Source organism: Austrofundulus limnaeus, unplaced genomic scaffold (assembly GCF_001266775.1).
Source record: "Austrofundulus limnaeus strain Quisiro unplaced genomic scaffold, Austrofundulus_limnaeus-1.0 Scaffold1348, whole genome shotgun sequence".
NCBI lineage: Eukaryota > Metazoa > Chordata > Actinopteri > Cyprinodontiformes > Rivulidae > Austrofundulus > Austrofundulus limnaeus.
Genome location: NW_013953750.1, coordinates 44,882 through 54,779, shown reverse-complemented (window position 1 = coordinate 54,779; position 9,898 = coordinate 44,882). Strand labels below are relative to the sequence as shown.

The window sequence follows — 9,898 nt, the reverse complement described above, 5'->3', positions numbered from 1 at the left end:
ATACAGGGCTTTAGAATATCGATACAGTATCAGGAAATGAAATATCACAATATTTCAGTGTATCGATATTTTCTTACACCCCTAGTAGAAAGACAGATTACATCACAGTCAAAACCAGAGAAAAAACAAAAGTCGTCATTTWWAAAAAAAAMAACTTTTGTACCATCCAGTGTCATAAATAGTTGCAGTTCTTTCATACACTAGCAGTCACATTCACATCTGCTAGAAATTTTGAGTTTCCTTTGAGTTTTCCCTCATGTTAACTCTCACATACACACCCAGCTGTCATATCTGCTGTCTTCCTGCTTGGAGTTTCTTTTTTTCTCTCTTTAGCTGAGGTTGTTTTCATGCCTTGTTTTCTTTTTTGTTTTTATGATTTTACACAGCTGTTCTTTGTCTTTATGTTAGAACAGTTTGTACGGTTTGCAAAACTGATTCGTAAATCACTTTATAAGCTTTTAGTCGTTGCAGAAGTTGTATTTGCTCCTCAGAGAAAAGATCCGAACATGTCCTCAGTTGTGTCCGAGCAGAATGGAGACGGTGCCATTGTTGATGACAGAAAACCTAAAAGAAAATAGTTGCAGAAGATGTGACCGAAGAAGAAAGGAGAACTTTCCAGTGGCCTCATTTTTTCCATGTAAAGTCATTCCTGGACAGGACGCACAAATTATACAGTCGTGTGTTTGAGGCAAAAGGCAARACAGTTGTCACGTTTAGGATTTAAAAGTCATATTTAAGTTGGGACATGTTTTAGGTGAAGGAGTGACAATGGAGAGGACAAAAAAACTAGAAAAGCTGGGAGTTACTGAGTCTGAAAAACAGAACTGACTGTTCCTGAAGATTTGTGTGAAGCAGACGACGTGAATAAGTTGTAATCTGATCTCAGCTGTGGTGAGCTCATGCAGGAGGCCTGCCAGCAGCCTCAGAAAGAGGAGTCCACCCATCTGCCTTTAACGCTACTTCAGACCTGCCAGCTTAATGTCATACTGTATACTCTTTCAGGAGTACTACAGAGCATACTGCTGCTGAAACAGGAATCACTGAGGAGAGGAGAACAAACTGAATGTAATTTAATAAGTTTACATGGTTTAACTGTAGAAGTTTTGATCCTTTGTATGTTTGTATAACTGCGAGATAAGGGTATTTTCAGAAGGAAAGTCACCTTTTACTCAGATAAACAAATAAACACTTGATAAAAATGTTCATTGAAAAGTTTTTACACTCAGATCAAAATTTTATAAAATGTAACAAGGTTATAACCTTTTTGATGGGGAGGGGGGCAGGTATGCAAAATCAACTCTTTTCATAACAGCTGAATATTGTAGAACTATGTGCCTGGAAAATACATACCCCCCCCTCCCCCCCCAAAAAAAAAAAAAAAAAAAAAGAAAAACATTGTTTCTGGGTATTTTATTTTTAAGGCTTTCTGTAGAATGGTTATGAACAATGAATATCTTACCTGTTGTGGATGAATATCTTGTTTATCAGAATAGAGTTTTTTGAAATGTTGGCCAGACTTTCCTACGTTTTTCTTTTCTATTGACACATTTTTCTCTTCTCTTACAGTCACCAACCCTGCACAGATGGACCTGAGATAATTGAAGTTCTACCTTCAGCTGGTCCTGGAGCCTCCAACATTCGACCAGAATGACTGATCTCACTGGGCTGAGCTCTGGAGGAGAAGGGGCAGGCGTGGCCGATGTGGACGCCTGCAGTTTGGAAATCGAGCGACGATATGAGGTCATTCCCACCRTCATCTGCTCCATGTGTTGCCTCTTTGGCATCATCTACTGCTTCTTTGGTGAGGACCCCTTTCAGCTCGCACATGTCGACGCATCAAGCCCCCCCACCCCTTCAGCTCCTGATTTCTCCCTCTCCTGCACTTTCAGGTTATCGATGTTTCAAGGCGGTCATGTTCCTGTCTGGTCTGATGTTTGGCTCGGTCATCATCTTCCTGCTGTGCCACAAGGAGCATGTTTTCGACACGCAGCTGAGCGTGGAAGCCAGCGCGGGCATCGGCCTCGGCATCGGCCTCCTGTGCGGCCTCGTCACCATGCTGGTGCGAAGCGTGGGCCTCTTCATGACGGGCCTGCTCCTGGGCCTCCTCCTGGCCCTGGCTGGCCTGCTGGTGGCTCACCAGTTCTACACCCCGACCACAGTGTGGGTGCCGCTGGGCGCTCTTCTGGGCGCAGGCATGCTGTTGGCCGTGCTGACTCTGCAGTGGCAGAAGACGTTCACGGTGCTCTCCACGGCCGTGTTCGGAGCGGCTATCATGACTGTGTGTGCCGATTACTTTGTGGAGATGCTGGCTTTGGCCTCACACGTGTATGACTGCTTACGCCTCAAACCTGGGTCGGCRCTCTGCTGGTACAGCTGGGTCATTCTAGGCATCTGGCCCGCCCTTAGCCTCATTGGAGTTCTGGTCCAGTGGAAACTGACGGATGGCAGCTTCTCACATACTGAAGGTAAGAATAAAACAAAATAAACTCTCCAAGCTACTGACACATAATCATAGTTTGAAGCGGATAATGATCCAACACATGCACCATGAGCTGGTCGACAGAAGCAGTGTGGTGGGCCTCTGTATCTGGGTCAGTTATGGTTATTGATGAAGTACTGAGAGACAGATTCATTGTGAAGTGTACAGAAATACACAGTGTGATCACATTGACCCACATGCAGCAGATCTRATTGGATGGCTCTTCTTGGTACAGATGGACACAAACACAAAACATGCTCAGAAAGTAACCCAGGAGTTTAAAAGACTGAGCAGCACACATGGATAAAACTGGCATTAACCAAATGGCTGTTGACAATTCCACTGCACTAAGACATAAATACATTTGAGTGTTTTTTCATGACATCTTGTGCCACACACTGCTGCTTTATGACGCATCCTGAGGCTTTAGCAGAGTTGGAACAAAGCAACACGACTGGGTAAAATCAGGACATTTTTTGGAGTAACATTTTGTGCTTTTGAAGGWTCTGAGTGTGGTTTGATTCTTGGATGAGTGCAAAGATTGCAGTGACATAAGGAGAACATAATGTGATCATAAATCTTTAATATGATTATGCTCTGTTGCTTCGGAGCAGGAGCATGACTAAAACCTCCCTTTCTGAAACGTCTACAAAGACCAGAAAAGGAAAATACCTGTTTTTATTTATTAAAACATCAATATTGTCTTAATATTTCCAGCGAGTTAAAATAACCAGTGAAGATGTATTTTTGTTGCTGAAAGATGAATTTAAAAAAACAACAAAAAAAGGAAAGAATAAAACTCAATCTATGATGAAATTTGTGCTTATGTGTTGTGCAATTATAATAAAAACATTTTAAGTGTGTATAATCTTTAAACTATCTCTTTTATTTGTAAAGCTTAAATTCTACACCTAATCTTGTATTTTAAAACATACATATTTAAAAACTGGGTGTAGAAGCGCTGGTTGGACGTATATACTAAACATCTAGGAACTGATTATTTTTATTCCTTATGAGCTGTAGATGTTGCCTTTTTTCTCAGTTATTCTCCTTGAAAACAGTTTGTTTTGGGTCCTGGTTGCAGCAGAAAATGTGCTTTCTGATTAAGAAGGGTTTTACTAAAAGTAAGTAAGAAGGATGTGCTGCAGCTTGAGAGTAAAGCTTGTTGAATAAGCAGGAACACGTGTACAGCTTGTAAATGCAGCACAGAAATCTTTAGTGAGTTTGAAGAATAGGACACGTTAATGACTTGCACCATTTTTAGCCTTTTGCTTACACTTTAAATGTGTATCCCCTCCCTCTCACAGTTGTCCTCAGCCGGAGACAGAAGAGGGTCCAGCTGATGCGGATTCGTGAGAAGGACGCCAAGAAACGACAGCAGGCAGGTGGGCAGGAAGGCACATACCGTCGTAAACCCACCCCAGTCAAACGCTACGCCGGGGACCTACTGGCACCGGTCAGTGTCACCCGACATGGCGTGTGCTGTAGTGACTCGTAGTTTTATGATTTCAAAGTCAGTTCTGTCTGCGAGTTGGACTAAAAGCTCAAAAACGGCTGTTTTTGTCTCATCTCTCTCTCCCCGTGTCCTTCCTTCCTATCCTTCCTTCCTTCCTTTCAGAGCTACCTACAAAGTCTGCGAGACAGGCAGATGGGAACAGGCACTTCCCTTAGCAGCCTTGGCACCGCCAACCAAACCGTGATCGACGTGGACTACGACACCAGCTCCACGGTTCCCCTCACAGCCACAACGCCAGTCGTCAGGGTCTGAGCAGCACAGAGACCAGAGGAGGCCCCGCCCATCACGCCGTCTTCCTAACGTAGAGGATCTTCTCCAGGAGGATTAGTTACACGTCTTCCTAACGTAGAGTAGAGAACTCATCCGCTGCACTGGTCTCTGAGGGTTTTATTGCTGTGAAGTAGATTTGAAGCGAGGATGTCTTTTCTTTTAAAACAAAATGCTGCTCTCTGCAGGAAAACAGTCGGCGTTAAACTCCTGTTTGACTCTAAAACCACTGCAGCCACTGTTTCCTTAGAGAAATCCTGTATAGCTAGCAAAATGCGCCCATTCATTTCCATTCATCGTGTATTAAATACATAATAGTTGTTTGATGTTACGTGTACTGTACTTCAAGAATTAGCCATGAAGGGTTGTACTTTCACTTATTTCTAGCTGTATGGGCATTGGATTTGAGGAAAGTTTAAAGTGATTTTTATTTTAATGCGTCTGAGTCATATATTGCATGTGGCTTAAAAGGCCTCATCAGGTTCTGTTAGAGCACCACTTTAGAGCTGTTTTACCACATCTGAGTACAATCAGTGAAGAATTTAGTGTGAATGCTTGTGAAGTAATGTTTTTTTTATATAATTTATGTAATAACTTAGTACCTGGTAGTGTTTTTTTTTTTTTAATCAAGGACAAAATCAAAGCATGTTTGTTTTTGCCTTTTCTGTGTCTGAATATTTTTCGGTTTTACCAGAACAGCACACCTGTAAATACCTGTTGATAGGATTTTTCATAATTGAAATGAATGTGTTTAATAAAAAAAGCAGTTTTAACTTATCAAACGAGTCAATTATGTAGCACTGTTTGTGTCCACAGGCTCTTGGCAACACAAGGCTTACTCAGAGGGTTTTTCATAAAACAGGGTCATGAGGAGGATTTCCTGACCTCTGATTGGTTGTTGCTGTGGTGCCTCTAAACAAGGTTTTTTTTTTAATGAAGACAGCTCGATGCAGAACAGATCATCCTTTCTTCGCTGTGAATGTTGGACATATTTTCAGGTTATTTTAAGCAAAAACCAAAGAAGGCAATTTAAATGTTTAAATCATTTTTTATATAAAAGTCATTTTCACTATAAACCAGAATACAAAAATCTACATCACAGGATCTCAGACACTCCTATCAACAAACATGAGCGTAAGAGTGTTGCAACACATAACCAAACACACATGTGAACAAGAGGAATTGGATTTCTTTTCAAGGTTATATAAAGTTTGCGTAATTCTTCAATCCTAAACAAATTTTTTTTAAAAACAGTAAACAATAAAGATAATAATAAACATCAGCCTGCTTTGAAATGTAGCTTGGTTTTAATCAGATCCAGTGAAATCAAACCAGTGATAATTCTCCAATCACTGCATATGTTAATGTCTGTGAACCTGCTGGCCCCTGTTGGTGGAGCTCTAACATCGCATCCAGCGCTCCTTCTTGCTCAGAGGGTAACCTCTGTCCACTTTCAGCAGCAGCTGGTTCACTCGCCAGTACTCGTCCCCCTTAAAGAAAAAGATCTTGCCGTTGGTCCAGGTGAAGGCCGCGTCAGGGGAGGAGGGCACTCCGGTGAAGAGCATGTTGAGCGGTTTGGGGTAGAAAGTCAAACTATTGTAGCTCAGCTCATCAAACTGCCAGTACTCTGACCCCTGCACACAGGAAGGAAGGAGAAAAGTGAGGCGAAACCTTGATGCCAGGGATTTAAATTATTTTTGTTCAAACCATAAGACTAAAAATCACTCTCAGCTAGTACTAAATCAGATTTTATCTCAATATCTGAAAAAAAAAGACTGAACTGAAGCTCTTTATTGTTTTTTCTAATGTAACAGCTGTTGTGCACGCCTCAAATTCAATTCAAATATTTTGCTAACAAATAAACAACAATGTCAAAGTTTTAAGTAAAAATCTCATACAATGTCTAAAGCTCAGAGTATGTGTTGGGGATGATTCTCAGCTACTACCATAACAAGTTTTAGTTCAATATCTGTAAAATTAACTGAATTATAGACATTTTTGTGTTTTCTATGGTTAGTTGGRAATGTCAGACAATTTAAATCAAGTTGGCTAAAAAATGTAATCAGTTGTAGCTTGAAGTCTAGTTATTATGCTTTATAAGTTTTATTAAAATYTGTCCAGTAGGTCATGAGATATTTTGCTRACAGACAAATASAGTTGTCTYCAGTGAATAAAGGCAGACTTTGAAAAAGATATTATGCAATCTTTTAGTGCTTGGAGTCTGTGTTGATCAGTCTCAGCAACTCCCATACCAAATCTGAGTCCAGAATCTGTATAATTGAATTATTGGCATGTTTGTGTTTTTTAAGATCAGTTGGTTGTGACAAMCATTTTAAAKCAASTTAMCTCCAWAAGTTAATCATTTGTAGTTTGAAGTCTGTTGATAACATTTGTAAGTTTCATTATATTCTGTCCAGTGGATCATGAGATATTTTGCTAACAGRCAAACAGAGCTGTCTCCAGTGATTAAAGGCAGGATTTAAAACAAAGATCTYGTGCGATCTTTTAGCATTCAGAGTGTGTGTTGTGGYTCAGTCTCAGCTACTACCACACCAAGTTTTAGGTCCACATCTGTAAAATTAGTTGAGTTGTAGCCATTTTTGTGTTTGCTAMGGTTGATTAGCTGTGGCAGCCATCTTGAATTGGGTTGATCAACTGATATTAGTTAAATGCTTAATAAGGCATTTTGCTAACAGAAAAAAACTAATTGCCAGCCGTCCACTTTTCAGATGTCAGTAAAGTAAAAGTCTAAACTGCTCCTCTTTGTTTACCTTTATGAAGACCAGCTTCTTGTTCTTCTGCAGGTACAAGGCTGCATCGACATCAGCAGGGACTCGCTTCACCTGCTTGGGGTAGCCGTAGTCAAGCGTGAACCTTGTGTACCTCCACACTTCACTGCCTGTGTCCAGAAGAAGTTCAAACGTTTAGTCTTAAGAGGAGACAGCTGCAGATCAGAAACCCTGCACAAGCTCAGCTGTATAGAAAAAAAAGCAAAAAATAAAAAAACCACCAAGGCTACCTTTAAGAAAATAGGTCTTGTTGGTTCTCTGAGAGTGGACGGCAGCGTTCAGGTTTCCAGGGAGTTCCCTCCACAGTCTGTTGATCTTTATAGGTGTGTTATGGCCCAGGTCTGTGATGGTCCAGACATATTCACCACTGAAAGCAAAGGTTTTATCCCATGGACCTGAACGAGCACGTCGGGATTAAAATTAGAAAGTTTCAAGAGAAGCAAAAGACAAAAAAAGAAAAGTCAACAAATAACTAAAAGAAAAACGCTGGTACAAGTTAACAGTCACCCAGCATGATGGCGTCCAGTGTGGCAGTGCAGGGATCAGGGATCTTGTCACTTCCAAAGCTGTTCTGTGTTGGGATCAGGTTGTCTGGAGGAGCTGCACTGTCTGGAGAGCTGCGCTTGCCTAAAACAAGAAAATTAAAACAATGACAATTCAATTTTAAGAAATGCTTTCCTATTTTTATTCATTTGATCTTTGAAGACTGGGAGCCAGATAGTTACAACAGATTAATTGCACGTTTTTTATTACTGCCGCAGGAACAAATGGGGTGGGGGGGGGGAACTAGTGATGTGACGCTCGTGCTCACTGCTGCCGACAGAAAAGCTCTGCAGAGGGTGGTGAAGGCTGCACAGAGAACCATCAGACACAGCCTCCCCACCATCACAGACATTTACGGCTCCAGATGCAGGAAGACCACCTGCATCGTGAAAGACCCCACTCGTCCTGCACATGTTAAGTCTCCTTGAATGAACAATCTGAATGTTTTGAACGGCTCCTCAAAATGAACAGACAGACARACAGACATCCCTTTTCTTCTCCTGCTTACAGTTTCTGCCTGCATTCCTCAGAGGCAGACACTCACATGCTCCTTTGCTTTGCAACTGAGACAAAGAAGAACAAAGTGGAGTGGGGGTCGGTCGTAGGTAGTGACATAAGCTGTTTGGAGTGACTATTATTGCAAACATTAAACGGTTCTTTGAAATGTAGGATCCACATCCAGCTCCCTTCAAAAAGCTGTAAATCCCATCTTGGAAGAAAATCTATGTTGTCCAGAATGGGTTTTCCCTGTAATTCATGTTTAACACTTTTCCGTTTTATCTGTGTTGGCGGATATTTAGGTGACTAAGATTTACCCACAGACCTCCTTGCTCAGACCCCTCGTTGTGTTTTTAAACATACTGAGTCAGCTTCAGTGTGACTCGCTGCTTGAAGGAGACCACTTCAGCTTTCATGAACAGTAACCCACCAAAAGTTGGAAAAAAAATCTTGCATTTGAATCCTCATGTATATAAAAAGGTCCAGAAGACCTAATTTAAGAGTTATCATTCAGCAGGTAAGACAGTGACTGTTCATAATCTTTCTAGAGAGCCCCACTGTTAAAGATCTGAACTATCACTTCAGTTTTTGAGCAGAAATTAAAATTAGGGGTTTCAGAAATGACCAGAGTGAAAACAACAGTCTAGCCCAACATAATGAAGAACCTGCTGGGTCTCACTCACCATACAGAGCCTGGATGCCTTTGACATCATCCGCATGCAGCCTGAAGTTGGCACGGTAACCGGCATAAACAGGTGCCATCAGAGCACTCTTGAACTGGGAGTGACCCAGGCCGAGGGCGTGGCCTATTTCATGGGCCGCTACGATACGCAGATTAGTCCCATAGTAYGTTCCTTCTGTCCAGAACTCGTCCTCGTCAAAATGGACCATACCAGAATCTGGTGGTTCTGCGTGAGCCAGAACCTGACCTGCAGGGAGCAGACAGASGGAGAGGGAGAGGATCACGTGAACCGGAGGCCGCGCGACAGGTTTCTGTGAAACATCGATGAATGTGTTTCAGAAAGCAAACAAACCACGGCCATCAAACGGGACGGAGCAGTAGCCGTCCTTTTTATGAAACAAGATTCTTATGTCTGCTCGGCCGTAGTCCACCTCTCTGAAGGTCAGGGCCGCCACGTCGCTCCAGTACTGGAAGGCAGAACGGATGGCCGACCTGACCTCTGACTTCAACATGTCAGGCGTGTAGTTGTAGATGCGATAGGTGAGGCTCTTTTTTCTCCACCGACCTTAGAGGAAGAAAAAAAAAGTCATTCAATGTTCTTTGTTAGGGGGGTCCTCGTTTCAGTTTTTGTTTCAGAGTTGCATCAAGCACTCAGCTGTGCCTCATTAGTAATCAGCACACCTGTTTTCAATCAGTAATCACCCTGCCCTGTAAGGCGCTTTCAAACAAAATAGTTAAAAGAATTCTTTTCATTTTTTATGGGGACTGTTAGTCCTACTGTGGTGCAGTTTTAAAGGACCTACATGTTTGTTTTCTGACTGCCAAAGGAACCCTGTGATTGTGAAACACACGGACGACCATCAGTGGCCAAATCACTCAGACAGGTAAGATTCACCATCAACAACTGAGGATGCTACAGCTGTACGTTGTGGGGTTCTGTTTTAATTTAAAGTAGTTTGATTGAGGGCTACATGCATTGAGAAGAACAATTTGAGGTTATTTTTTGTTTTTTGTTTAGTTTTTGCTTGTAGATCGTTATTGTTTAAATTTAATTTTTGAGAAAAAAGGCGCAGATATTATACGATTTTTTTCTTCTTTCTGTCACCTTTCATTTTATTTGTGAT

The 9,898-nt window shown here is 41.7% G+C and overlaps 2 protein-coding genes across 4 annotated transcripts in view; one reads left to right on the top strand and one right to left on the bottom strand.

Annotated features, from left to right (window-relative positions):
• Positions 1–5,040, top strand: part of LOC106535055 (transmembrane protein 198) — a 10,544-nt gene extending 5,504 nt beyond the window's left edge. For 2 of the 3 annotated variants that reach the window (XM_014031929.1, XM_014031930.1), the window contains exons 2-5: positions 1,567–1,801; positions 1,890–2,465; positions 3,787–3,935; positions 4,098–5,040. In XM_014031929.1, the coding sequence (XP_013887383.1) occupies positions 1,648–1,801; positions 1,890–2,465; positions 3,787–3,935; positions 4,098–4,247 (1,029 nt within the window). In that variant the 5' untranslated portion in view covers positions 1,567–1,647 and the 3' untranslated portion in view covers positions 4,248–5,040. The remainder of the gene's footprint in view (positions 1–1,566; positions 1,802–1,889; positions 2,466–3,786; positions 3,936–4,097) is intronic. The other variant, XM_014031931.1, reaches the window with a different exon arrangement.
• A 250-nt stretch (positions 5,041–5,290) lies between these two features.
• Positions 5,291–9,898, bottom strand: part of mmp19 (matrix metallopeptidase 19) — an 8,262-nt gene continuing 3,654 nt past the window's right edge. Inside the window, exons 4-9 of the mRNA XM_014031928.1 lie at positions 9,127–9,339; positions 8,776–9,021; positions 7,559–7,678; positions 7,282–7,446; positions 7,034–7,161; positions 5,291–5,896 (exon numbers count right to left, since the gene is read on the bottom strand). Of these exons, the coding sequence (XP_013887382.1) occupies positions 5,663–5,896; positions 7,034–7,161; positions 7,282–7,446; positions 7,559–7,678; positions 8,776–9,021; positions 9,127–9,339 (1,106 nt within the window). The 3' untranslated portion in view covers positions 5,291–5,662. The remainder of the gene's footprint in view (positions 5,897–7,033; positions 7,162–7,281; positions 7,447–7,558; positions 7,679–8,775; positions 9,022–9,126; positions 9,340–9,898) is intronic.